This window comes from Puntigrus tetrazona, chromosome 13, assembly GCF_018831695.1.
Source record: "Puntigrus tetrazona isolate hp1 chromosome 13, ASM1883169v1, whole genome shotgun sequence".
Lineage (NCBI taxonomy): Eukaryota > Metazoa > Chordata > Actinopteri > Cypriniformes > Cyprinidae > Puntigrus > Puntigrus tetrazona.
Genome location: NC_056711.1, coordinates 4,669,734 through 4,697,492, shown reverse-complemented (window position 1 = coordinate 4,697,492; position 27,759 = coordinate 4,669,734). Strand labels below are relative to the sequence as shown.

The window sequence follows — 27,759 nt, the reverse complement described above, 5'->3', positions numbered from 1 at the left end:
TATCCCTTTCCTTATTCTGCATGCTTCCTGCCTTCCTGAACCTGACGCTTTCTAATCGCATCATGCTTCAGCACAGGCCGTTTAAGGAATGGAGAGAGAACAGTTACAGAATAGGATGGAAAATCCTCGCATGCGTCACTGTTAATATCTGTAATTCAAAGAATAATATCTCAAAGAAATAGTTCACCTAAATATTCATAATTACTCATACTTCATTCAAGGTCATTCAATATGTAGATAAGTTTGTTTTTTCAAGGAAAGAGAAATTTGGAGAAATGTAACATTACAAAGTGAATGGGTGCCGTCAGAATGAGAGTCCAAACAGCAGGTAAATACATCACAATAATCCACTCCAGTCCAATTCATGTCTTGTGAAGTGAAAAGCTTTTTTTGTTTAAAATCCACAGTCATATTTGTTTGGATCTGTTTTTTAATGTTTATTCCTGATCTGTGCATATTTCTCTTCTGATTCAGACGAGTTTTACAGGCAAAAGCAATAATATGGATAGTACTTATATTGTAGTTAAAAAAAAGTCTTAATCGTTTCTCACAAACATACAGATTTCACTTCACAAGACACAAATGAACTGGTGTGGATTACTTGTGGATTATTGTGATGTTTTTATCAGCTGTTTAAACTCTCATTCTGACGGTACCCATTCACCACAGAGGGCTCGTATTCAAATCTTTGGGTGAACTATTCCTTTAATTGTTTGCCATTTTAAAAAGCTTTCAAGCCAATGAATTGATTTATATAATAAAATATTACAAATCTAACAGTTTGTTTTCACCAATACATTAGATTCAACTATCTAGATTTCTATTGAATATTAATAACATTTTCAAACTGCTTGTAAAATAGGATAGTTGCTACTAAACTGGTTAACCTTTTTAACGTCTGACATGACCGCATGCGTTCCACTTTGTCTTTGCATTCAACATCCTCACACTAACCCACATCTAAATAACCATCCGCTACATTTCAGCGCATCTCTTTCAAGTCCAGTAAACTGGATCACTCTGGGTCACCACAGATATCTGCATGAGAGAAAGTGTTTACTGGAAATACATTGTTGCAAAAAGCGGCCATCTTGACTGGTCGTTGTTTTCATGGAGACCATTTCACCTGGTTGACATGTCACTTGGAGTTGAATGAAAAATGATAGTTTGAGTTGTCGCTATGTAAGTGTTCATTGTTTATATCGATTGATTGACTGCAGGGGAAATGCAAATGTATGTTTTAAAAGTGACTTTTGAAAGGCTCATATACTATATGCGCACATATACAGTGAAAATGACTAATTTCGTTCTTCACCGCTCCTCTTCTTTGTTTTAGGGTGATGATGGTTTGCCGGTACCCGGGTGTTGGAATAAAGTGAGTTCTGTTGATCGCATTAACCTTTGGCTCTTTAAATAATTATGTCCATACCATCCTTACTATGATAACTCATGTTCTGAATTTGTGATATGGAGGTATAGATTTAAAGCGAATGTAGTAACAGTCATTTATGTAATCATAATGCAATCGGCATTATTCAAAATAGAACAAAACGTAACATGCCTCTAACGCTATATAACTCTACACCTCCATTTGCTCGTGAGGTGCGTGTGCTCGAAAATAACGCCTCTTTCTGCCTCTTGTTTTGCAGTGACGTTAATTCCAGAGTGCCGCGTGTGATTGTAAATAGAATATTTATTTTTGTACTTTTCTTTTTGCCATTGATCTGTTACATTGATGGAAAAATACAGCAAACCATAAAAATACTGGCAGGACTTTTGTACAGATGTTTATTTTTATTACTGGTAATGTCGTTTAATGGACTTTATACTGTACCTATGCATTATGTCGAAATGTTTTTTTTTTTTTTTTTTTTTTAATGGAGGAAGAAATATACTGTGGCAGCATATGCATGATATTTGTGCATTATGTTAACTGATAAGTGCCTATTAACTTATTGTATCATGGTGTTGTTAATGTGTCGTGTCGGACCACGCTGCACTGATTAGTGGGGCTGGAGTTACAAATTGGCCTTGTGTGTAAAAGGAAACCCTTTGCTCTGAGATTAACATGTTCACACCACACCTAATGAGCTTACACTGTAACTGCACATGTTTACTGAACGTTAAAATGACTTATTTAAAGTCCACACTACATGCAGCAGAATGATCAAATCGGTAGTTTCAGTGTGTAAATTATGAACGTTTGCACTGCATGGCTTGTTTAGTGAGTTGTCTCTGTATTCGCCCACCAAATACGTTATCGCAAGAAACTGAGTTAGTAAATGGCTTTATGTAAAGAAAGGAAGGACTTTTTTTTTTTTTTTTTTGGGCTACATGTAAATATGCCTAAACCTTGCCCTTTGAGCAGCTATTTTTTCTTCTTCTCTATCTCTGTTCTTGTTTCTGGCATAGCGTAGTCGATAAATGTAATTTACGTATGAATTTAGTTTTAATTTATCGTATTGCTGCTCACCGTCGAGCACGTCTTTGTGCTTGTTAATAAGCATCAACACAACCCGTGCCGAAGTTTGGGGTCAGGATGTCCCGTTTTACCTCGTCCGCAAGTAAAAAATGAAGAATCTCACCAGCTGGTCGGCAGTATAAACGTGCCGTTTGCTTCATGTCTGTTCCCCGAAAAAGATCGGGGTCATATGGATCAGCTAAAATGGTTTTATTCGTTTTATGTTCATTCAGTGTTGAAGTGGTTTGTGTAGGATTGCTGCTGCTTACATCGACAAGCTATTTGGGTTCCATTTTGCCACTTAATATCAAGTTAAGCATGGTTTGTAATCACGTGTCTATAAACATTTTATCTGTCTGTAATACCTCATACTAACACGTGCCTTATTGCCTTTACTCTGCCAAAGTAGTTCTGAGACATATCGTCAATAATGTCGAAGAAGCTATGCTGTCAACATGAGGAATATAAGAGAATAAATGGCTGCGAAAAGCCGAAACGTTTCCAAGCACGTCTCGTTTATTCACATTGTTCTCTCTTTGGCCCGACACCCAAAGAAGATTCTCGTGTTTAACTGCTTGCGGCGTTTACGCAAGGACTAAGAAAAATTAACACCCTCTGGATGTTTACGTGCCTGTTGCTGTGATGTGCGTCTGCCCGAACGCGTGGAAACCGATTGTGTTTATGCCGTGCGAGGCCTTCTCGCGCTTGCACACTACAAACACGTGTGTTTCTTTTATCAAAAGGGTCAGAATCCGTTCCAGCTTGCCAGGAAATAATACCGCCGTGAGATCCGCGGGGTTCTGGTTCGATTTCCTTCATAAGCAACGCAAAAACTTGAAGAGGTTTTGGGAGATCTTTGAGTCCGGCCCGCTCTTTGGTGGCCGTTTGAAGGTTTATCCCCATCCCGTAGTACCGAAAGGCTCCGGAGAGCGGCGGAGGCGAGCAGACCCGACACCGACCGGCCTGCGGAAAAAGACGACAAACGCAAGACGTGGCCCGTCGTTTCTCCAAGCGTTACACCTTTTCTTTCTCTTTTATATTGTTCACTATGTGAAAGAAACATTTTAGCACATTTCGTTCCTCGATGTCGAATGATGTTTGCGGTCAGAGGATCCCAGCGCAGCTCGTCGAACACGCGCCGGTGTTCGTGTGTTTCCAGACAAACCAAAGAAAGACGAAACGATTCCTGATTTAAACTATCACTGCCTTCTGTCGAGGGTTGCGGGTGGAATGCAACCCCGCACTTCGTCCGCGCTCGCGTTTAAGTATGTGCTTTTCTTTATGCGCGTGTAGGCCGCGGTCATGCTTGTACATGGCGCAGATATTACAGACTAACTAAAAAGTGAGAATACAATAAGCTGTCCGGGCTAAAAACGAAGGCTATCGCTGTAACTAATTTAAATCGACGTACCAACTAAATTTTACTTCAACAACAAAAAAAATCGGGCATTTTATGGTGTTGCAACATTTCACTGCTGTAAACATAGATGTCAGCGCGGCCTCCATCTGTATATTTCGCCAGCTCTTTATAATGCAAATAACTGCTTTCAGTTTGTTTGGGTAAATGTACTCGAACAGAATATGCGGATACTTTTCGGATCGTACCGGGGCAGCTAAAGCAACAAATTAAACCAGCGGTGACACATTTGGCCGTTTAACTTATCGTTGGTTTAGCATATGTTTAAACTGCTTGTTTATATGCCTACAGCTGAGTAGAGTAAACCTCCTTTGTTGACATGAAAGCTAATTTTGGTTGTTATTATTACCAGTCACAGAATATACAGTACTGCTATGGGATGACAAGGCCACATCGAACTGTAAGGGAAAATAATCTTTCATTTCTTTTAAAACTATAACCTGGATTTTTTTAAAAATGATGTGGTGTCATATGTACCAGCAGCTATGTTTTTTTTTTTGTTTTAACCTCATGCAAGCATTCCTTATATTATACTTTGACTGTTTCAGACAAAGATCGGTTGTATATAAACCCACTGTAAATGTAGTTTCATTGAATCTTCCAGTATGTCAGTTTTAATAGATCAAGGTGTTATCCAGATAAATGAAATTAGTTTGCATTCAACTCCTGAAGAACTGTTTCCTCGTCGGTATAGGTTGCGGTTTTCATTGTATTCTGAATTAGATACAGAAAAAGAAAGATAACGTTAAATGTGTTTATTTAAAACTTTCGTTATTATTGTAAATGACTGAGAATCTAATTTTAGACATTAAATTGAATGATTTCATAGAGATACACTTAAATATAAAGGATCTTCAGTGGGTTATTGGGGCTCATTTTCACTGTTTGAGGGTCTTGACTATGATTTTCTGGAGATTTAAAGTTCTTTATTAATTTCTAGTATCTTTAAATCACTATTTTTTTTTTAAGAATTGGCATTAGACTGTAAATATACTGATTTATGGCTCCAAGGTAAATCCCTTTTAACTGTTACCTTTATTTCTAAGTGTGTTAACACCTGTACATTTACAGACGTGCATTATTTTATATCAGTAGGCAGAGAATTGTTAATATTTGCATCAAACTTCAGATTATAATAACTGCCAAAAAGAAGAGAAATACATATTTTTTTGTTGTTATATTCTCAAACTGGTTGCACGTATGACTCCTTCTGGATCCACTCTCATAATGCTAAATTTACAATGCTCATAAAACAGGATGAATCTGATCTTATGCATTCTGCATTATATTAGCATTTGGGTGATTTTTTTGACTTTAGGGCATGTTGTAAAGTGTTTTCGTTTTGTTGTACACAAGGCATCGTTTCTCTTTTTTTTCAGTATAATTTTGCACATTGAAGTGTGTGTGTGTGACTTTTTCTATGTTTTGAACAAGAATATAATATTTGTACTGTACATCGTGCGTTTTCTACACATTTCCCTTTTTTGACGAACGTTGTGAATCTTGTATTGTTCTTTGTGCAGTGTACTCTTTAAATGATGTGTCACGCCGATATAAATATCCTGACTAGATTCAGATCTGCCACACGGCAGTTAAAGGACAACGGTAGTGCACCCAAAAAATAAAAGTGCAGATTAGGAGAAACTCAGCATGACATCCCTTTCTCAGCGACAGATCCTCTGTAGTGAATGGGTGCCGTCAGGTTGAGTGTCCAAACTGCTGATAAAAACATAATACACATAACTCCAGTCCATCAGTTAACATTGAGTAAAGAGAAAATCCTAATGCATCATTAAGACTTTTTTTACTTTAAACGGCTGCTTCTGGCTAACATATGACTCCACAGTAATTCATAATTAAATTAATTAATTTAATCCTCTGTTTGAGCTCTCACTTTGACGGCACCCATTCACCCATTTAGGGGATATAATGCAAAATTTCTCCGGATATGCCTCTCTAGATAATCTTTTGATACAGCTATATATATATATGTGTATGCATATGTTTGATTAGTCAGTTATTATTTGCAATATTATAAATTGACCCTTAATGAGGAGTACACTTCCAAGCTGTCAAGCTGAGCTAGGAACATTAACCCAAGTTGCCAGTTGTATTTTTTGATGCCAGTTTATTCTTGGATCATTCTGATCTCTTTCTCACACACTGCCTATTCGTGAGCACTGCTGTCTTGTAGGAGAAGTTCAGACTTTGTTCACCAGCTGCTCACAAACACTTTTATCTTTACATTTTTCGTTAAGTGTGTTTCATACCAATAGCAAATATGTTATCAAACATTTTGTGTGATACCTTCGATGCTGTTGTTGTTGTTGTACGTAATCGAAAATGGATAAGAGGGCATTTATTTCTGTGCTTGTACGGGAAGTGCAAATGCAAGATAAATTGCAGCCGCTTGCATGGATATTATACACCTACTTGTATACATTTACAGCCTGACTAACGTTTTCCGTTCTGATTGACTAAAGGTTGACTTTACGCTTCCTTCCTTCTTTAAAATGCTCAAAATCAAGCATCGAGTAAATATGTAAACGTTTATTATTGTTGATTCAATATATGCTTCTGGAGAAACCAACTTTTTAATGTTTTGTTGATTTCGTTTTTTCATAATGGGATTATGTTTATGTAGTTTATTTATTTTTAGCTTTTTGTTTGTTTTTCAAAAAATACGTCTGAACTGTATTAGCCGGTGAAATAAAGGAAATGAAATAATGGAAACGCACCTCCTGAACTGTTCTGTTTGAGTCAAATTGTAGTTTTAGATGAATGGCAAAGCAGAATGAATGCAGGTGACTGAAGACGGTGTTACAGGCCTATCTGTAGAATATTGTACAGTCTGGAGTATGTGAAAAAAAAAAAAAAAAAATATATATATATATATATATATATATATATATATATATATATATATATATATATATATATATATATATATATATATATATATATATATATATATATATATATATATAATATATTTAAAATATATATTATATATTATATATTTTATATATATATATATATATATATATATATATATATATATATATATATACATATATATATATATATATATATATATATATATATATATATATATATATATATATACATTACTCAAAACTGCAATCATGGGTAAGACTGCCGACCTGACTGCTGTCCAGAAGGCCATCATTGGTACTCTCAAGCAAGAGGGTAAGACACAGAAAGAAATTTCTGAATGAATAGGCTGTTCCCAGAGTGCTGTATCAAGGCACCTCAGTGGGAAGTCTGTGGGAAGGAAAAAGTGTGGCAGAAAACGCTGCACACCGAGAAGAGCCAGCGTGTACAGGCGGTGCAGGAAATGGGCTACAGGTGCCGCATTCCCCAGGTCAAGCCACTTTTGAACCAGAAACAGCAGCAGAAGCGCCTGACCTGGGTTACAGAGAAGCAGCACTGGACTGTTGCTCAGTGGTCCAAAGTACTTCGGAAATCAAGGTGCCAGAATCTGGAGGAAGACTGGGGAGAGGGAAATGCCAAAATGCCTGAAGTCCAGTGTCAAGTACCCACAGTCAGTGATGGTCTGGGGTGTCATGTCAGCTGCTGGTGTTGGTCCACTGTGAGCTATCAGGAGATTTTGGAGCACTTCATGCTTCCATCTGCTGTAAAGCTTTATGGAGATGAAGATTTCATTTTTCAGCACGACCTGGCACCTGCTCACAGTGCCAAAACAACTGGTAAATGGTTTACTGACCATGGTATTACTGTGCTCAATTGGCCTGCCAACTCTCCTGACCTGAACCCCATAGAGAATCTGTGGGATATTGTGAAGAGAAAGGTGAGAGACGCAAGACCCAACACTCTGGATGAGCTTAAGGCCGCTATCGAAGCATCCTGGGCCTCCATCACACCTCAGCAGTGCCACAGGCTGATCGCCTCCATGCCACGCCGCATTGAAGCAGTCATTTCTACAAAAGGATTCCCGAACAAGTATTGTGTGCATAACTGAACATAATTATTTGAAGGTTGACTTTTTTTTTTGTATTAAAAACACTTTTCTTTTATTGGTCGGATGAAATATGCTAGTTTTCATGAGCTGTATGCCAGAATCATCAATATTAAAACAATAAAAGGCTTGAACTACTTCAGTTGTGTGTAATGAATCTAAAATATATGAAAGTCTAATGTTTATCAGCACATTACAGAAAATAATGAACTTTATCACAATAGGCTAATTTTTTTTAAAAGGACCTATATATATATATATATATATATATATATATATATATATATATATATATATATATATATATATATATATATATATATAAATAATAAATAATGGCTTTCAGTAAATGTGTCCTGTGTAGTACTGCCCTGCGGCCGCTAGGTGTCGCTAGAAGGGACGGTTGAGTGTTCGCTCAGCATCTCTGTCTCTTCTTCAGTGAGTCTCTCAGACCGCTCGATGCTCGAGACTGGAGCGGCGCGCTTCTCAATCATCCACAAACAAACACACTGACAGGTGGTAAGTAGCCTGCGAATACACCTCTTGCCTGTCTGCTGCCTTTTATTTCTCTTAACGTCAAATTTGCTGGTAATTTACGCCATTTGATTTAATTTGAGAGGCGGTAGAGTTCACAGTCGTAACTGACAATCTACAGTTGATTCAGGTAAAGCAACGTTTGATACCCGAGGTCTCGGCGAATCACATTTTGAATGAGAATATGCTCTTGCTTAGGTCAAAGAGGTATTTATTCGCTAGCACAGTCGATAATATATTTATTATTTTTTATTTATTAACTAACATTAAATAAAATTAAACTATGTGTACTCTATCTATATGATGATAATAATAGCGATGTAAAATTATAATTGTAAAATAATTATATTATTATAAACATTTATTTACTAAAACTAAATTCGGCGGTCCCTCGCAGTCTAAAGAATCTTTTTAGGTCCTAAGGTCTTAAAACTAGTTGTTTGTTTATTGGCCGAATAGTGTGTCTGTGTGTACTGTACACACCCAAACACAGCGTTAGCATTCATCAACATTTTTATTAAATTCTGTTTATTTTATTTGTTTATTTAGAAGTGTAAATTGTTTATGTTACGAGTATATTCTGCACAATTTTAATGAAAAGTTGTAAAAAGAGTAAAACCATCATTGAAAAGAACATATCTACCTGTCGCTAAATGCAAATAATATATTAATAATATGCTATTGTAGTAATTATTGAATTTATAACTTTGTTTACTAGTGTTTAATGTAATACTTGTGATTATAGGAATATGCACTGTTATGATGTGAATTTTACAGTACTATATATATATATATATATTAGTGCTGTCATATATATATATATATATATATATATATATATATATATATATATATATATATATCATATTCACATATACGTATTAGTGTCAAATGATTGATAACATTAATCACATACAAAATAAAAGTTATATATTGTATAATATATATATATATATATATATATATATATATATATATATATATATATATATAAATTCTTTATTTTTAATAAAATATATGTTTGTGTTCTGTGTCTATTATGTGTGTTTATATATATACACACACACATAAATTAAATATATATTATATCTTAAATATTACGTAGAGTCATAATGAGAATTGACATTGTCCAGATATCCAGAAAATCTGTGTTTGACTCCTGATTACAGTGGCCAACCAGTGAAGGACATTTAAAAGCCCAAAGGCCTCTCTATGGTTCCTAGTCGCTCTCTGATCATGGGGAACGGTTCGATCAAAGCCCCTCGGCTGGAGGAGACCTGCCTGGCCTCCGGTATAAAAGAGGCCCCTGTCTGGGAGTCCGTGGAGCCCCTGAAGATGAGGATCGCCCATCTGGAGGAGGAGCTGGTGCGGAGGGACCAGGAGCTCCGCGCTCAGGAGAAGCGCTTGCAAAGCCTTCAGAGGGAACTGGAGGCAAAAGTGTGCCAGATCGACAAGCTCCAGGACGCCATCGGGTATAACAGTCTCGGGCGCTCGCCGCCGGCGCCTCCGAGGCACAGCCGCAGACTGCTGAGCGTCATCAACCAGGGCTCCACGCGCTTCCACAGGGTGGCTGTGGAGGTGCATCGACGCCTTAAGGCCAAGGAGGGCGTTTCAGCCGAACCCACATCGAGGCACTTCTGCCACGACCACAGGGTCCATCACGTCTCCACGGAGAGACAGCGCATCCGCAAAGACTCCGGGTGAGTGCGCCGGCGCTGATTGTTTCTTTCATCAGGGAGTCAGCGGAGTACTGACTCTCCTGGAAGGTGGAGACGGGAGCAAGGTTTAGCTAAGCCTTTGTAGTTTCTCCAGCCCCAGAGCAGGCATGAAAGCCTGGATTACCATAACACTCTCCGGAGGGGATGGAGAGGCTCAAGAGAACACAAAGGGTGGGCCATTTGTATGCATGGACAGGAATCATCACCGTTTTCATTAAACACGCTCTCGACGGCAGTCCGCAAATCTCCGGCTTTAATTCATTCATAAGATCCATTTTAGGTCGGAGGCAAGACTGTCCTGTTTCAGATGTGATAATGAGAGTCGGCTGGAGTATAGCAGAGTACAGTAAGGCAGAAAACAGATGTAAACGTGTCAGCGGTGAGGATTTTCAGAGCAACCGAAAAGAAAGAATGAAAAAAACGCATGCTTTGTTACGCCGTAGGAAGCAAAAGTTCAGATTCATCATTTATACAATTATACATTACACGTGTCATTTAAAACTCGGTTCATTGTGACTGCTCAAAAAAAGAAAGAAAAAAATATTTTAAAAGTAGCCAATATGATCTTGTGCTTTTTCCAAGTCATAATATTGCTTTGTATGAATAGGGCAAAATATGACAAAAACTAATGGTAATACTGGTAGCACTTTACAATATTAACATTTACCATTAATAATGTATTAACTAACATGAATTAACAATGAACTTTAGGTTTATTATAGTATTTATTCATCTTTGTTAATGTTCGTGACAATGCGGCCGTTCATCGCTCACACTGCATTAAACTAATGTTAACAAGCACAACTTTTTATTTCAATAAGGCATTAGTAGATGCTAACATTAACGAACACTAGCTTGAAAGCTATGGTTACTTTTGCTTTACGTAGCTTGATTAAGTAGTGAAATCCATTTTTAAATGATCCGTTTGTTTTATTTGGTATATTAACTGCTTTGAAGGGTATAGCGTAAGAAGGTTTGGTATCTTTAATTCAGCAGTGTATTAAAGGCAGTCTGAAGTGTTGTGACAGGAGCACCGTTTATTATTCACCGCCTCCACTTCACTCAGCGCTGATGAACCATGCCTCGAAGAAAACCTCGTCTAATTAAAGTGCGTCTTTGTGTCTTATAAAAGGAGATTTTAAAAGTAAACTCAGATGCGCAAACACCTTATTCCAGCAAAACGTTTATAAATAGCGACCAAACAAGCATTTATATTCACATATGATATCCAGATTTCAGGAAACCACATGTGCTCCAGTTCTTGTTTTGCGTTCTCCAAACTTTCTTCCCGCAGCACTAAGAAACTGATCAATGAAGCCATCATGAACAATGATTTTCTGAAGAAGCTGGAGCCTCAGCACACTCGAGAGATGGTGGACTGCATGTACGAGAAAGTCTACAGCGCCGGTCAGCTGGTTATTCAGGAGGGAGAGCCGGGGAACTACCTCTACGTGCTCGCCGGTAAACTCATTGTTACCCGCTTCTCGTGTGTTCACGCTTTTACATGTCTAAATGTTTCAGTGGTAACATGAAGTCTGCTATTTTGTCTGCTGTTCTGCCCGTTTGATTCTCTGTGTCCAGAGGGTTTATTAGAGGTCATGCAAAATGGAAAGCTCCTGGGTCAGATGCGGCCTGGGACGGCTTTTGGAGAGCTGGCCATTCTCTATAACTGTAAAAGAACAGCCACGGTCAAAGGTGTGTGTGTGTGTGTGTGTGTGTGTTCCTCTGCTCAGTGTTGGGGAACGTTACTTTACACGGAAGGTTCTGCTTCATGCTGCTTTTGCATTGCTTTCTGTCGAGTGAGCTGGGCTTGCTTGGTTATTTTTAAGAACAAAAAACTAAAAAGTTTGATGGCTGCAAAGAGGCTGAAGAAAGCGCTTGTGCCTCTGCACTTACTCCCAGTTTGGAAGAGGTGCTAGTGAACGAAAACACAAGTGTCCAGGCAGCGTGCTAATGCTTCACGTTGTTGTAAAGAGTCGACACTTTTTCTTTTGAGAGAACTTTCAGATTTAAAACTTTGCGGGATGTCTTCCTTCGCTTAGAGCCGTGTTACACGCCGCATGAAAGACCATTTTCAAAAAAACCAATAATAGCGATCACTTTTATCATCCTTTTACTCATCTTCAAGTCATTCCAAACCTATCTGATATCTTCTGACGTGCATCCTGCATCCAGTGATCACCGGGACACCAGTTTAATTCACTCTCTGGGCAAAGGCACTTAAAATATCTCACTTTCTGATTTTAACGATCGTTTAGGTAAAACTCTACTTTAAAAACTAGGCTAAATATGAACGAAGTGTAGCTTATAATATTTAAAACATCATATGGATGTGTCTTGTAGACTGTTTGTGGCACTGGATAACGTGCTGCTGTAGATCGCAATATAGTGACTTCAGCAACATCTGGACATTTTTGCCATTCATATAAAAGGAAAACAGATGGCCCCTTTATCCTGAATGAACCATAATTAAATCTGCATTTATCGCTTTTTTTTAGTCAGCTGATCTTGTTTCTGTTAAAGAAAACCTGTTGGGTGCATTTTTTAAAAACAGTGTTTTCCATTACACTTACTGCACTGCAAGTCCAAAGCATTACATTTGAAAGCAGCCAGCAGGACCTTTTTACTGTTGACACGCTTTTATTGTAGATATCGTATTATTGTCGCAGCCGTAGACTTGTGCAGTGGAACTGATGGTGATTGTGTTTGGTTAGCTGTGACTCAGTCCCACATCTGGGCCCTGGACCGGCAGACGTTCCAGACCATCATGATGAGATCCACTCAGGCCAGACACGAGGAGTACTTCAGCTTCCTGCGCAGGTACTTTCATGTCGCTAACGTTTGTGCGTGTTGATCAGTCACACACTCGAATACACAGGATGTGGACTGATTGTGGATCAGTACAGCACACATGTTGTGACATAACTGTTAAAACAGTATTGGTGTTGATTTGTGTACATGTGTACACACTTAAAGGGCTAGCTCACTCCAAAATGAAAACACTCACCCTCATGCCTTTCCAAACCCATGAGACCTTCGTTCATCGTCAAATAAAATACAAATACATCTATTTTTAAATACATAAATTGCAAACGCAAATACATAAATTACAAATAAATATATATTTGGTAAAGCCAGAGAAAAATAAGTATTCTCTTCACACTGAAGTTGAGCCACTGATGTCACATGGACTGTTTTTTTACTACGTTTCTGAAGCTGGGATTATTTCAGTTGTATTGCTGTCTGTGGAAGGTCAAATGTTTCTCTGATTTCATTAAAAATATCTTAATTTGTGTTCAGAAAATGAACAAAGGTCTTATTGGTTAGGAACAACATGAAGGTGAGTAATCAATTGCAGAATTGTCATTTTGGGGTGAACTGGCCCTTTAAGTGTGTTTATTTGTATACACATGTCAACATGTCTTTATGTATTTGATTGCATGCTATATAACCTAATTAAACTTTGTCGCATTGTTCTTTAGTGTGTCGCTATTGAAAGATTTGCCAGAGGAGAAACTTGCCAAAATCATTGACTGTCTTGAAGTTGTAAGTTTGCAGCATTTTACTGTGTTTACAGTGCTGTTTTATTTATTTACAACACGAAATATAACCAGATCGTATTCACGTTTGAATCTTTTTCTAGGAATATTTTGACAAAGGGGAGTACATCATTCGTGAGGGCGAGGAAGGAAACACATTCTTCATCATAGCTAAAGGAGAGGTGTGTATTACTGCATTAAGAAAACAACAAGGCGCATTTTTACAGCAGCTATCAATAATATAGATTTGTCATTTTTGAAGTTATGTTGATAACTTTCTTCATTTTAAGTGGTTATCAAAATATTTGCCTAATGGAATGCTCGAGTAAGACAAAAATGATCAGAAAGATTGTGATAGACTTTAATACTTTAGATTTTGCAAGTTAATGCTTGTTTGCAACAATTGTTCTCTTTATTTTGATAAGACAATTTAGTTTTCTGCAGTTGATTTAATTTTCTTGAAAGAAACAATTGTGTTCTGTATATTGTATAGTTTGTTGTTTGCCGCTTAAATCTATAATATTTTTCTAAATGCTAGATATTACATAAAATTCGCTCAGAATCAACTTTGCATTGCTTTCCGTGATTGTATCAAGAATAGTATCAGTTGCTCCAGCTGATGAGCCCAGCTGTACCCTACATTTATATGTGATTTTTTTAATATTTTTGCGCCATTTATGTTCAAAATGCGGTCTGCTTTGCCTACATGAATATTTCTGTAGGAGTGAGCGGACACACAGCCCATAGAGCTGTAATAGAGCCGAGATTGATGTTAATTTGATAAGAGTCCCACTCAGATGCCATGCTTCACCGATAAACTGCTGCTTTCATTTGTGTGTGTTTTTTCCCGCAGGTGTTTGTAACACAGACCACAGAAGGCTTTTCCGAACCACAGGAGATTAAGACTCTTGGTGTGGGTGATTACTTCGGGGAAAAGGCTCTCATAAGGTTCGGAGCTTCTAACAATAGTGAACGCGATCAAGAATGACTCCTTTGTGATGGTGGACTTCCTGTAGGCCAGGAAAAAGATGAATTGCGTGTTTGTAGGCGTGGGTGTGGGAGGTGGAATGTCAGTCATCTGAAAAGATGTTCGTTCTCGCTGTAGCGTTGCTGAAGAGCACACTCAGTGCTGAAATAACCGCAGAGGCGCTCACGCACTCAGACGCAGGAGAGCCACTTGTCATATTCGCTAATTTGTAATAATGATTTACATTCGCTTAAAGCTCAGATGAAGGGCTCTCGATGAGGAAGGAGCAAATGAGGATGTTTTTCAGGATGTTTTCAGTGTATCTCCAAAGTGGCACAACATCATTACATATTTCTTATAATTCTATTTCAGCGAGGATGTCCGCTCAGCTAATATCATTGCAAAGGAAAATGACACGCAGTGCTTGGTGGTGGATAGAGAGTAAGTGTCGCTTTTTAACATCTAGGTTTGTGACAAAACCTGTCGTAAGGGCAGTTTGCTATTTGATATCTGTTCGATTGTTTGGTATCTGAAAGCTGAATAAATGAGCTTTTCGTTGATGTACGGTTCGTTGGGATAGGACGATGTTTGACTGAGACACTATTTGAAAATCTGTAATATGAGGGAAATATTTAAATTTGTCCGTATAAGGTTCTTAGCATTGCATATTACTATTTAAAAATCAGGTTTTGATATGTATATGGTAGGAAATTGGCTAAATATCTTCATATAGAATGATCTTTTCTTATTATCCTAATGATTTTTGGCATTACAAAATTTGAAACTAAAAATTTGACAGATACGGTATATTATTATATATATATATATATATATATATATATATATATATATATATAGAGAGAGAGAGAGAGAGAGAGAGAGACCACTGTAACATTTAATATACAGTATACAACATATAATGAAAGGATGGTATTCAGGAATTGCTAGTAAATTTCACAAATAATTCAGAAGAAATGGCAAGCAACTTAAAACGTCTTCTGTTCTTCCCCAGTAACTTTAATCAGATGGTGGGGACGTACGAGGAGCTGCAGGCGTATCTGAGGGAGTACGTGGAGCAGCTCTCTCTGAGCGACGAGAGGAGGAACGCAGCGTAAGAACACAGCTAAACCAGCACAACTACCCCAGTCCTGTACGTGACAGTCACTTAATCGTTTCCCTACAGGCCTCAGTCGCCCCTTCACGAGCGCTCTCCAGAAGCAACGGAGCTCCGGAGGCTGAAGGAGAAGGCCGTGGCTTTGTCCAGTAAATCCTTCCTGAAAGAACTGCAAGTAGTGGCCACGCTAGGCATGGGAGGCTTCGGACGAGTGGAGCTGGTTAGATGTCATTTCTCAACGCACAAAACCCTGTTCATTGTACAAGTATGTTTTATATTGTTAATCACGTGCGTTTTCTGTCCTAGGTCAAGCTTAAAAAATCAGAAGATGCAGCGTTCGCTTTAAAGTGTATTAAGAAAAAGCACATTGTGGACACCAGGCAGCAGGAGCACATCTATTCGGAAAAGGACATCCTCCAACAGACCAATTCAAACTTTGTTGTCAGGTCAGTCTAATGAGCGTGCCATGCCTCACATTGACATACATTAATAAGAGAATGCAAACACACAGTGATAAATGTATTTAAATTTGGGCCCCACAATAATGTCACGTTCCCCCTGAAGGCCTCTGATTGAATTAATTTGTTAATTAATATAATGGACTGAATGTAAGTCTATAGCCAGACCACAGGGCCGATGGAAGAACTATAGGTAAACAGACTGGTTGGTTAATTAGGGTCTGATGAATGAACTTGTGCTTTGATTAGACTTGTTTATTAGATAACGTTGTGTCAATTATGATAAGATTTTCCGGTGTTTTGTGAAGCTGAGAACTTCGATATGACTTTAGTCAATGCCCCTATGACTACAGACCCTATTTATAGCCATCAAAACTGTACACAGAAAACGGGCCTGATTCTGATTATTTGTTCATACACCGCGAAAAAAAATGGCCCAACTCCAAAATTTTCTATTAACTCGCATCTACTTTTTTCTATTGGCCCAATTGAATTTCTGTTGGGACAACTGTTGCCACAGTTAAAAAACTAAATTCAATTGGACCAATGGAAAAAAATATAAATGCAACAAGTCAAATCTTGAATTGGGAGGTCTCCTTTTGTTTTTTACAGTGTACAGGGGTCAATGACATTATGTGAATTTTTGTCTAGATTGATTAATTTCTTCAAAAATACATAAAACATGCAGTTCATATATAAATTACTTAAATGCACAGTGTTGGGGAGTAATTGTCAAGACATTGTTAGATACCAGTGTTTCCTGTCATAGATATGCAAATATTAAACTATATCTTGTTCGGATTTTAAACATGTGTTTAACCTCAGACTGATCTCAAAGAGGTGTGATTTTGTGCTGGCTGTGCTTTAAATTCAATTTGTTATCATCTTAATTCAGGTAAAGAAAGATTTTGAAAGTCTGACGGTAATCAGTGTTGAGCACTGCTATACGGTTAACCCTACCATAGTTTTAAATGTATTCAAATGATTATTAATGATTATTAAAATATAAATTTAAGATTAGAAAAGTCATTTAACTTTTATATGTAGGGTGACTTAAAGTAAAGTAACCTTCCCAACACTGTATACACGCTGTTTTCTTATTTCCTAATTAAAAGAATGAAATTCTTATATAGTAGTTTAGCATTAAACTTTAATATTATTCAAGTGTAGTTCAGCTTGTAGATATGGTAGAATTTAAGCCTAATGATCCAGAAATAATAATAATAAAAATAATACAATAATATTTCTGAAATGATTATTCATGATATTCATGATAACATTACACCACATGACCATTTTAGACCCAGTGAAAGAAACTTTTGTTGAAAACGTGACTTTTCAGAACTCGATTTTTAAAAGAATTGTGCTTTTCCTTTTGACACGGTATTGGAGCATTAAATCTGACCGTTTAAATGTCCACACTGAAAGTGAAATTTGTTGTTCATTCACACTGGCGGCGTTCAGACTCAGCAATCTTACCCTGTAGTTTCTGCACCATTCCCACAGACTTTAATAACTTCAGACTCGTGCGAGAAATCCACAAAGGACTGAGTCTCCAGAGCTTGACATCTGTCACGGTGGTCTTCATCTGTATCACAGAAGGGCCTTCTGCTTTGCATGTTGCTAGGAAGCTCCCCGGGGGAATTGCAATCCGTGCTCATATTCCTGTCTCGGTGTGTGCTCTGGCTCATTTTATTGCCTCTCTGGCATTTGTGGACGAAAAGCTATCACGGCTTTACATGCGAGTCTAGCTCTCCATAAAAGCAGGTATTGAGAAATGCTAAGGAGACGCTGTGTTTCACAGAATGCAAGTAATGGAGTGTGTCGGGCTGTCCTTGTGTGTTTCAGGTTGTTCCGCACGTTTCGGGATGATAAGTATGTTTACATGCTGCTTGAGGTTTGCCTGGGAGGAGAGCTGTGGAGCGTGTTGAGGGACATGTGAGTGTAGGTTGTTTTGGCACATACTTCAGCTCCCTGTCTTTGACAATCACGCTCAATGGTTACGGCTGAACGATGTATAGCATCTCGACTGTGACAGAGGTAGGATGTTGTGATGTTTTGGTTTCATATAGGAGTTGTTTCGATGAGCCCACTGCCCGCTTCTGTACCGGATGCGTGCTGGAAGCTTTCGACTACCTGCACTGCAAAGGCATCGTGTACCGAGACCTAAAGCCGGAGAATCTTCTTCTGGATGGGGAAGGCTATGTCAAAATGGTCATTTTACTTTACATATACCACTACATACCATGGTAAAAGGTCCAAACGTCTGAGGCCCAATTTAAAAAATCGTTCGGGTTTCGATAACGCTTTATTTTACAGTGCTTGTACTTTCCTGGTACATACATGATAAATATATTTCATTCACAGGCAAATGAGTGATACTTTCCTGAAGTGCATGTATGTGGTAACAAATAAGAAGCACAGTTGTACTAACAACTAACAGTATATTCGCCTACATACAGACAGGTGCGTTTAAGAACGGTCGCTTACAGGTAGTGCCCTTACATGGTAACTACATGCTAAATATGTAGCACTTACTTAAGTGGATACAAACAGGCACGTCCTTATAATATCTGTATATGGTAACTAATAAGTAATACTAATATGCACGTGGTAAATGTGTTACACCCACAGGAAAATGTGGTATTATATGGTAATAAACAACACATACTGTACTTGGTGGTAAATATGTAGGTACAAGATATTTAGCATGCATGTACCAGGAAACTTCACGTACTGTAACATTTTAGCCTTACTGAAGGATTGCATTTTAATGTAGAAATAAATGTTAGAGCAAAGAGTTATTTCAGATTTTCACTATTTATAAGCCTGTTTTGACTATGTAAGGCCTATTTGTGCTACTTAATAATAGTAAAATTAAGAAATAGTTTATCCAAAATGAAAATGCACTTATCCTGTGGACATCCGAGATGTAGATGATTTTGTTTGCTTATGATTTGCTTTGAGAACTAACGGATCCTCTGCAGTCAGTGAATGGGTGCCGTCGGAATTTGATAAAAAAAAAAACAGTTGATAAAAAAACATAATTTGTAATAAACAAATCCATCATTAATATGCTTTAATTTAAATTTTGGATAAACTATATGTTTTAAAAATACCCCTGTTTTGTAATAAACCCACCAATATGATGTAGGTTTAATGATGTACATCAGTATATTTAGTTTTATTCGTTATTTAAGATTGTGTTACTGTATTTAAATAATTTTAAAACTTACTGGTTCCCCCTGATTAAGAGTATATTATTTAAGCTAATTTGATCATGTGACTCTTTGCACAGACGGTCGGTTTTATTGAAGGACAAGATGCTCATTGGATCATTCTCAAATCATGCTAGAGATCATCCAAACTTTTAAATAAACTTCTCATGCAGATATGATGCAATAATTGGCTATTAACCTGAAAAGAATATACAAAATAGTATAATTTTACCAGGGACCTCACTGCATGGATTCTGAGATTTAGCCACTTCCAGTCTTCCACTGAGCATCCTTATTAATATTGTATTATTTTAATTTTTCCAGACTGATTTTGGCTTTGCCAAAAAGATTGGACTGGGTAAGAAGACTTGGACGTTCTGTGGCACTCCTGAATATGTGGCTCCTGAGGTCATCATGAATAAGGGTCATGACTTTGGAGCGGACTGCTGGTCCTTGGGCATCCTCATCTTTGAGCTCCTGATTGGCAGGTGAGCCACGCTTCTGTTTCATACAGGTCCACATTTGCACGTTGGGTTCCCAGACAAAGGAAAGACTTCTAAAGCAAATCCAGTTTCAGCTTATGCCTGGTTTGTGAAAGACTTAGCATTTACACAAGCAATGACAAGCGTTTGGAAGCCAGTTTTGCAGGTCCGTTTGATGCCGCTAGAAATTACACACTTCACCTTTAAAGAGCACAGATTTCCCAGACATGACTTGGCATGGCCTTCCCTGTGCCTCTGCCAAAACTCTCTGCACCGCGTTCAGCATCCAGACCTCTCGACCAGAGCAAACGCTCCTCTAGTGTGAGTTTAGCAGTCATGGCTCTCACGGCCTCAAGCTTCAGACAGCATCGCCACAGAAACATATTGTTGCGGATGGGACTAAATAGTGAAGCAATGCCATCTCTTCAGTCTCATTTACTGCATTCCTGTATGTTTTTATTATTGCATTACTGTAATTGTTTTAGTAACTCCAGTTCAGATTGAAATATACATTTTTAGGTGTTTGTTGTATGGTTTCTGTGTCTGTTGTATGGTTTCATTTTGGAAATAAATTGTTGGTGTTTGAAGCGTAACGCCCCACGCGACTGTCAGCCCTCCATTCGCAGGCTCCGATCCGATCAGGATCTACACTATGGTCCTTCACGGAATAGAGAAGGTGGACTTTCCCAAGAGGATCAGCAAGCGGCCGGAGGATCTCATACGCAGACTTTGCAAGTACGTTTCTCATATTCTGGGACCTATTTTTTTGATTCATCACAAATATACAGCAGTTAAACAATAACAATAAAACAGTTTAAAAAACACTAAATTAAGCATAAAATGATCATAAAAACATGACACAGATAATCCATTTTTAATTCATTTTAGTCTTTTCAACATATAAGGTAGGATAAAAAAAGTAAAAAAAAATTTTTACTTTAATGTGAACCGAATATCTTTTTTTTTTAAGAAATAGTTGCATGTTTTTAATGAAGTACACTTTTGCTTACAAGTATACTTAAGTGTGTCATGAATGTCATCAACAAACAATCATGAACAATTTAACAGGGCTTTTATTTAATTAATATAGTAGTCAGCATTTAAGGTGGATCCTAAAAGTTCATCAAGCTGTCCTAAAACAAGAATGGGTATTGTTTTTGTTTTTAGGATAACTTTGATGAAAGGTTATGATGCACTTCAAATGTTGACTACTGTATATCTGCAAATGCAATTATTTTATTTTACTTTTAAGATTTGAAGTAAACTACAAGTGCACTTTCAATATAATTAAGCACATTTTAACAAAGGTATTTCTATTACACATCGGTTTAGAGGACACATATCATGTTCCCTTAGGATTTTGCCTAAAGATAATGTATTTTAAACAGTGTACTTGTTTGTGGTGTGCTGCCTATATAGCTCGGCCTCTCTCGTTCCATGTGTACCTGTACATGTCTACCTATGCATTTATTGATAAGACTTTTTCACTGGCTTGGCCTGGTCATATTCTTCCTCATCTTCCTCACTGTCTCCAGGCTCAATCCAGCGGAACGACTCGGGAATAAAAAGAATGGAATCATTGACATCAAAAACACAAGTAGGTCAACAAATATGAATTAATTCTTCTTATGACATTATTAATATAATACTAATGTACAGATAATAAATAATGTATTCATAATTTTATACTTATTACAGACACCTCTCTCTTAATTGAAGATTAATATACTTAAGTACACATTATATTATATACTTAAGTACACATTATATTTCTAAAGTGACTGCATAATGTAAATAATAGTTTAAATATTATTATTATTATTATTATTTATTAGTGCTGTCAAATTATTCATTACGATTTATTGTTTTGTTATATATGTGTGTATATATATATGTGTGTGTAAATAATATATGTGTGTGTTTACTATGTATGTATACACACACACACACATGCATATTTATTTTAGAAAATGTGTAATGTTTATATATTCAATATATTTATGTATGATATAATTTATATGAATATATAAATGTAAATGCAAGAACATATTTTCTAAATATATGCTGTGTGTGTTTCTTTATACATACATAATAAATATACGCACACATATAATGTAAACAAAAACCTATTTTGGATGCAATTAATCACTATTAATTAGTGACGTCCACACACACACACACACACACATATATATATACTATTTCTGACATCAGGTTTAGTGTTATAACTCCTTAGCAAAATGCTATAAGTCTTGTTAACCATACACTGTCATATTCTCATGTAAGTGTTTCCTTTATGTGCATTAATGAACATTAGCCGCACCTGGGAGTACACTGAAGCGCTGATCCATGTGTCTGGCCACAGGTAGTGTATTGTTGAGTCTGTTTTGCTGCAGGCCTGTCTGTCCCCTCCTTTGTATGTCACAGCACAATGGGTAGCTGAGCCAGCCCGCCAGATCAGCCTCCCCTCATTCACAGGGGGAGTAATTAGTGGCCAAAACGAGAGGCGCAGCTGCTGCCATCTTCCACAGAGCAGTGAAGCCGCAGACAGCGAGATGAAGCGCTGGGCCCGTCCTTTAACAGCCACGGGACCGACAGAGCCTAACATGCGTGTGCGCTGATGATGCCCAGCGTTCAGATGACAATCAGCTGGGAGTTATCACGCTTATTACTTTACTAGCGTTCTGTGTTTCGCTAGACGCCGTTGTTTTTATACTCATTATGCTTGAGCGTCCTTATCACGCAGGCTGAGTGATTTAGGTAACATGCACACAAAGCGCACAAGAGCTCAACATCATTTGTATTATGTCGCCAAATTATGTTCAGAGCATTATGCAAACGAAGGCGCAAGCTCTTGATACGGGCATGAATATGCATGTCCAGGTAACAATGTGTCGTCAGATGAGTGAGATCCGAGATGTACACTATCGTATGTTTGGGGGTTGGATTTTTTATTATATTAATGCTTTACGTCACGGAGGTTGCACGGAATCGATCAAAAGCGACAGCGGACGTATTTAAATACAGAGATTACTATAATTAAAAAAATAATATGTCTGATTTGATCAGAAACATTAGACAGCACTGCTGTTTTCAGTATTGGTAATAGTAGGACATGGGGGGTGATCAGCATGTTATAATGAATTCTGAAGGGTCATGTGACACTTTCATTTTAAAATATGTTCATAAAGATAACAGTTTTTTCAAATTGTAATAACATTTGACAATATTACTGCTTTCGCTGTATTTTTTATCAAGTAAGTGCATCGCTGATGAGCATTAGAGACAAAAAAAATACAAATCTTATCATGATTCCAGATATCGAGGTTTTGAGCTCTTAAGAGCTGAGCTCCAGGGGCCGGGGGCTCCGAGGGACTCCTGCCCGGCTGGGTGCTTCCCTCTTGGACGGGGACGGTGGTGCGAAGGCCCTGGAGGAATCTGGGATCTGAAAAAAATCAGCTTAGGTTTTGAACACTTAAAATCTGAGCTCCATGGGCCTTCTCGAGCGCAGGCAAGCCCTCTCAAACTAAAATAACTCTGTCCATGAAAACATAAACTGTCTCCCCAGTCCACAAAAATCTTCTCCGTTTGTACTTTTGCAAAGAGGATATTATTAAAGACTAGTTGAAAAATGGCTAAGCCCTCTGCTGGTGAATAAGCTCTCATTTCACATGTGAGGAGAGCGCTTATATTTGTGTCTTACATACGTGAGCATAAAAACATAAAAACGCATGCAACGCTTTCTGACAATAAAAGGGGAGGATGTGCTATACGACCCTTTAAAACATGTCCTCGCTGGAAGGATAGAGATGGAGGAGGCTGAAGCCGTGAATCGCTCTGCTGTGGAGGTTTACTTTGTTTTGTCTGCAGGTGGTTTCAAGGCTTTAACTGGGAAGGACTGAGGCGGCGCAGGCTGTCGTCTCCTCTGAGGAGAGAGGTGAAGCATCAACTCAGCAGCTCTTACACGCCTCGCGTTGCTCTCCTACAGCTGCGCTATTCTCCTCTGTTCGTTTTTGCAGCTCGCGGGACCCCTGGATCACAGTCACTTCGACATGTTCCCCCCTGAGCTTGAAGAACCCCCAGATGAATTCTCCGGCTGGGATAAAGATTTCTGAAAGAAGAGCCGATATAAAGCGGCAGCGTCTGGAGGAGACGTCTCAGCATTACCTCAGTGTGCTTTCTGAAGCACTGTGCCACTGACTGACTTGTTCGGATGGACAGGAATCGCCACGCTTTTAAGTTAAAGAAGACAAAGTCGGATGGTTATTTCAGTGATTTTTCATTATAAGTGGATCAATAAATCACTGATGCCTTAAATCCGTCTATTGAATCTTAAGCACGTCTTTAATGTGGATGAATCGCGTTCATTTTTACATTTTCTCAGCTTTTATACCCTCTAAGTGTTTTGTGTTAACTCAATACTGACGCTTATATCGTTACGTAATCGGCCTTTTCGGTCTTTTTCATTTGCTTAAGAATCGGATATTGGCCGAAAATATGATTTCAAGTCAATAAAAATGCCAATAAAAAATATGGATAAAAAAAAAATCAAACAATAAACAAAGCCGATGTTGAAATTATTGTTCATAACGCGAATTTAATAACATTTAATGAACATATGCGTGTAATCTTTTTTTTTTTTTTTTTTTCAGTTTTCTCATTTTTACAGTCAATTTGTTTAAGACTTCATGCCAGATCCTGAGATAAACTGAAACGACAGGGTCCTCTGCTGGGGACAGTCTGCCATCACAGGCGCAGGAGGCACGTTTCTGAGCAGCTCGCGAAATAATTAGCGTTAATAAAGCTCGCGCAGATGAAGGATTCACTGATAATTTGTTTATGAGCATGTCCTCAGCAAACACACACGTTTTATGGGGAGCTTCATCTCAAAAGCGGGGCTCAGGAAAACACTCTACAATATTTGTTCATTCAGTTAAAAGGATTAATGTGACCGGATCAAATATAACAACGACAAAAAAATCATATGTAAAAATGAAAGATTGCTTGTATTATGACATTACTTAAAAATCACGTTAAGGGCATTATATTATTGTAATTCATCCAGGTAATAACGTATTATGCTTTTTTTTTTTTTTCATTAAGAAGGGAAAGGAAAGCCCTACATTTGCTCAAAGCTCGTTTAATTAGCGCGTGGTGAACGTCGGCGGGTTGTAATAAAAACTTGCTGCGTTGTCAAAATATTTTCGGCGCGTGCAAAACGAGGCTGATTTGTTTGAGAGGAATCCGTAAAGTCACGCGACCAGAGGGGGGCGACAGAGAGCGGGAGCGCGTGAACGCGCGTCCCGACGGGCTCCCACAGAGGAAGACGGTCATGTGTTTGTGCAGGTTTGTTTCTAAACCGGGACGCAAAAGAAAAAAAAAGAAAGAAGAGAAACTGTTGACAACCGCAACGAGTCAGTATGAGCAGAGCTTCAAAATTCAAGGTCGGTGAACAAATCATTTAGGCCGGTTTTGAAATATTGAAATATCTTGGGGATTTATGTTTGAAAACCCAAGCTAACCTTTCAATGACAATGTGTTTGATAACGTACGTATTATTATATATATATATATATATATATATATATATATATTTATATAAATATTATTATTTATATATATATTATTATTATTTTCTTAATGAATAACGTTTATGCAGACAATGTGTCGTATAACCGACCTATTACCTGTTTTACTCCGTTAAAGTCATTCTCTGTGTGACTGACTGAGAGAAAAACCCTTCTATCAAATGCCAAGGCAGCCTGCTGCCTGTTCTCAGTCAATGTGTGTGTGTGTGTGTGTGTGTGTGTGTGTGTGTGTGTGTGTGTGTGTGTGTGTGTGCCAGGACAGTGATGGCCTGAAGTGGGAGATGCGTGTGACATTTGCGGAGGACTCATCCAACTGGCCAGCCATCCTTGAGGAAATGCCAAGAGGCAGGGGTGAGCTGTTATCATAGCGATGCATCAAGTATGTCCTCTTTCTTCCATTCTTGCCAATCAGTAGTGTATTAATCACAGTATGAGTCAGTCCTGCTCACGATCTCCTGCACGGAAGGAAATGATTCTCAGGACAGATATGAAAAATAAGCTTGATGAACGGCAAACATCCAGCTCCTTCGACACACTAAGAGGAGTGTAGTGTTTTACGTCATTTTATCATCTCGACATTTCTAAATCTAAATCTGGAAATTATAAAATACATTATGACATTTGTGTATGTGAAGGTTCAGCTCCAAAAACCCCACAGATCACTTATTATATAATTTTGAAACTGCCTGTTTTGAGTGGAAAGATAAACGCGCTGTTTTCGTGCATGTCTCTTTAAATGCAAATTAGTTTCTCCCTTTCCCAGAATGGATTTTGATTCAATTTGATTCAGCTTCTTAAACATTACCCTTAGAGAGGTCCAAGCTTTTTAAGAAAGGCCATTTGGAAAATGTAGATTTTTTTTCTGGAATTTAACCACGGATGGAGTCTGCGGAGACTCTTATGTTCGCTGGTTCATACCAAAACACAACACTCATAACAGTAATGGCCTGCTGCTTCTCACTCAGGTCTGTGTCTGTGATAATAGGGCAGAGAGCATCACAAATCGGTGGGACCCATTATAAGCTGCTTTAAACTGCCAAGAACACACACGAGATACAAAAACAGATTTACAAAACACTCTACAGACTGTGTTTTTGGCTTGTCCTTCATCACTACAGTACACCAATAATAAGTGTCTATATTCACAGGTATAAATAAAAACATTGCATCACTTGTTCACCAATGCATCCTCTCTGCAGTGGATGGGTGCCGTCAGAAAACAGATGATAAAAACATCACAATAATCCACAAGTAATCCAGTCCAGCAACGAATGACTTGTGAATCAAAAAGCTGCAAGTTTGTAACAAACAAGTTCATCATTAAGGCATTTTAACTATAAACCAATCAATTCATGACATAAAAAGTCCATCCCCTGTAGTTATCTCACATCAAAAATACAAACGTGTTCGAACTGTTTTGGACTTACCTTTGAAGTACTTAAAGTTGACTTCCGTGACCATGTTTCTTAACGCTTTTTAAAAGTGCACTTTGTCAATTAAAAGGGTTTATGTTTAAATCCATTGTTTTTTGTCCTGATTTTTTTTTTGTCAATGTTGGTCATGTTTTTAAAAACTACTTGTACTTTGATGTGTTATTTAACATATTGCATATAACATTAAATATTTGCAGTGCGCACTGTATATAAGAAATGCACGCACATACGTAAATGAACAAACACTACGCTGGTGTTGCCTCACTGGAGCTCAAGTGTGTGTTGCTGTAAATCATCATTCCCTGGCACACATCCCGCTCTATATTTCACAGCGTCATTGCTCTGTTTCTGGCCTGAGGTCTCTGTAGGTGCACAGGGTGGGCCTGTGTGACATGTTTTATGTCTCCATTGTGTTGGAGCTGCTGGAATGTGTGCAGCTACCCCGGCCCTCCTGAACCTCTGAGGGTACAACACGACTTCATATTTCTCCAGTATTTAATTTTTACGAGACCTCCGGCCGCTCGGCTCTCATACAATGCTCTATAGACTTCCCAGCACGTCGGTTGACTTATTTTTGCTGTACTTCTGTCCATAATTCAATGTGCTATCGTCCTGTTGTTATTGCACTGTGTTCTTGGTTGGATAGTTCACCCAAAAAAATCAATCTTCGTACAAATGAAGATATTATTTATGAAAGCTCCTATCCCTTTATGAAATAGGTGTGGAATTAGTGAAATAGCCTTACTCATTCATCACCAGAGGGAGGCACTAATATCAGCCGTGCTCAGTTTGGCAAGAGGAAAAACATCTCAACTCCCAAGCGTTTAGCT

General features: G+C 38.0%; 3 protein-coding genes across 19 annotated transcripts in view; all 3 read left to right on the top strand.

The window, feature by feature from the left end:
* Window positions 1-6,611, top strand: part of col13a1 (collagen, type XIII, alpha 1) — an 88,851-nt gene extending 82,240 nt beyond the window's left edge. For 4 of the 7 annotated variants that reach the window (XM_043254953.1, XM_043254950.1, XM_043254949.1 and 1 more), the window contains 2 exons: window positions 1,337-1,375; window positions 3,205-6,611. In XM_043254953.1, the coding sequence (XP_043110888.1) occupies window positions 1,337-1,375; window positions 3,205-3,237 (72 nt within the window). In that variant the 3' untranslated portion in view covers window positions 3,238-6,611. Of the gene's footprint in view, window positions 1-1,336; window positions 1,376-1,649; window positions 2,962-3,204 lie in introns of those variants that run through there. The other 3 variants (XM_043254955.1, XM_043254952.1, XM_043254951.1) reach the window with 1 other exon arrangement.
* A 1,713-nt stretch (window positions 6,612-8,324) lies between these two features.
* LOC122356061 (cGMP-dependent protein kinase 2) lies at window positions 8,325-24,527 on the top strand. 11 transcript variants are annotated; one of them, XR_006252266.1, is made up of 20 exons: window positions 8,325-8,397; window positions 9,582-10,112; window positions 11,425-11,591; window positions 11,712-11,825; window positions 12,845-12,950; window positions 13,613-13,676; window positions 13,774-13,851; window positions 14,523-14,617; window positions 15,009-15,077; window positions 15,649-15,747; window positions 15,820-15,970; window positions 16,057-16,196; window positions 18,057-18,146; window positions 18,281-18,422; window positions 19,751-19,914; window positions 20,521-20,643; window positions 21,444-21,505; window positions 22,226-22,273; window positions 23,779-23,845; window positions 23,928-24,527. XR_006252266.1 is itself a non-coding variant. In XM_043254508.1 (19 exons), exons 2-18 carry the CDS (start codon window positions 9,625-9,627, stop codon window positions 23,808-23,810), a joined length of 2,184 nt encoding a protein of 727 aa, XP_043110443.1. In that variant the 5' UTR covers window positions 8,325-8,397; window positions 9,582-9,624; the 3' UTR covers window positions 23,811-23,845; window positions 23,928-24,527. The 11 variants fall into 11 exon arrangements, 6 of the variants coding, with proteins under 6 accessions (XP_043110443.1, XP_043110444.1, XP_043110448.1 ...); XR_006252267.1 differs by lacking the exon at window positions 22,226-22,273 and having other exon boundaries at window positions 20,535-20,643; XR_006252269.1 differs by having other exon boundaries at window positions 20,535-20,643; window positions 23,779-24,527.
* A 715-nt stretch (window positions 24,528-25,242) lies between these two features.
* hells (helicase, lymphoid specific) overlaps window positions 25,243-27,759 on the top strand; it is a 45,863-nt gene continuing 43,346 nt past the window's right edge. Inside the window, exons 1-2 of the mRNA XM_043255633.1 lie at window positions 25,243-25,352; window positions 25,759-25,847. The gene's annotated coding sequence lies outside the window, so the exon portion shown is untranslated. The remainder of the gene's footprint in view (window positions 25,353-25,758; window positions 25,848-27,759) is intronic.

Bases quoted from the DNA above. Each gene is read 5' to 3' on its own strand.
- LOC122356061 (XM_043254513.1), top strand. From the start codon at position 9,625: ATGGTTCCTAGTCGCTCTCTGATCATGGGGAACGGTTCGATCAAAGCC. The intron at 10,113-11,424 runs GTGAGTGCGCCG...TTCTTCCCGCAG, and splicing joins CGCATCCGCAAAGACTCCGG to CACTAAGAAACTGATCAATG. The intron at 19,915-20,520 runs GTGAGCCACGCT...CGCGACTGTCAG, and splicing joins TTTGAGCTCCTGATTGGCAG to CCCTCCATTCGCAGGCTCCG.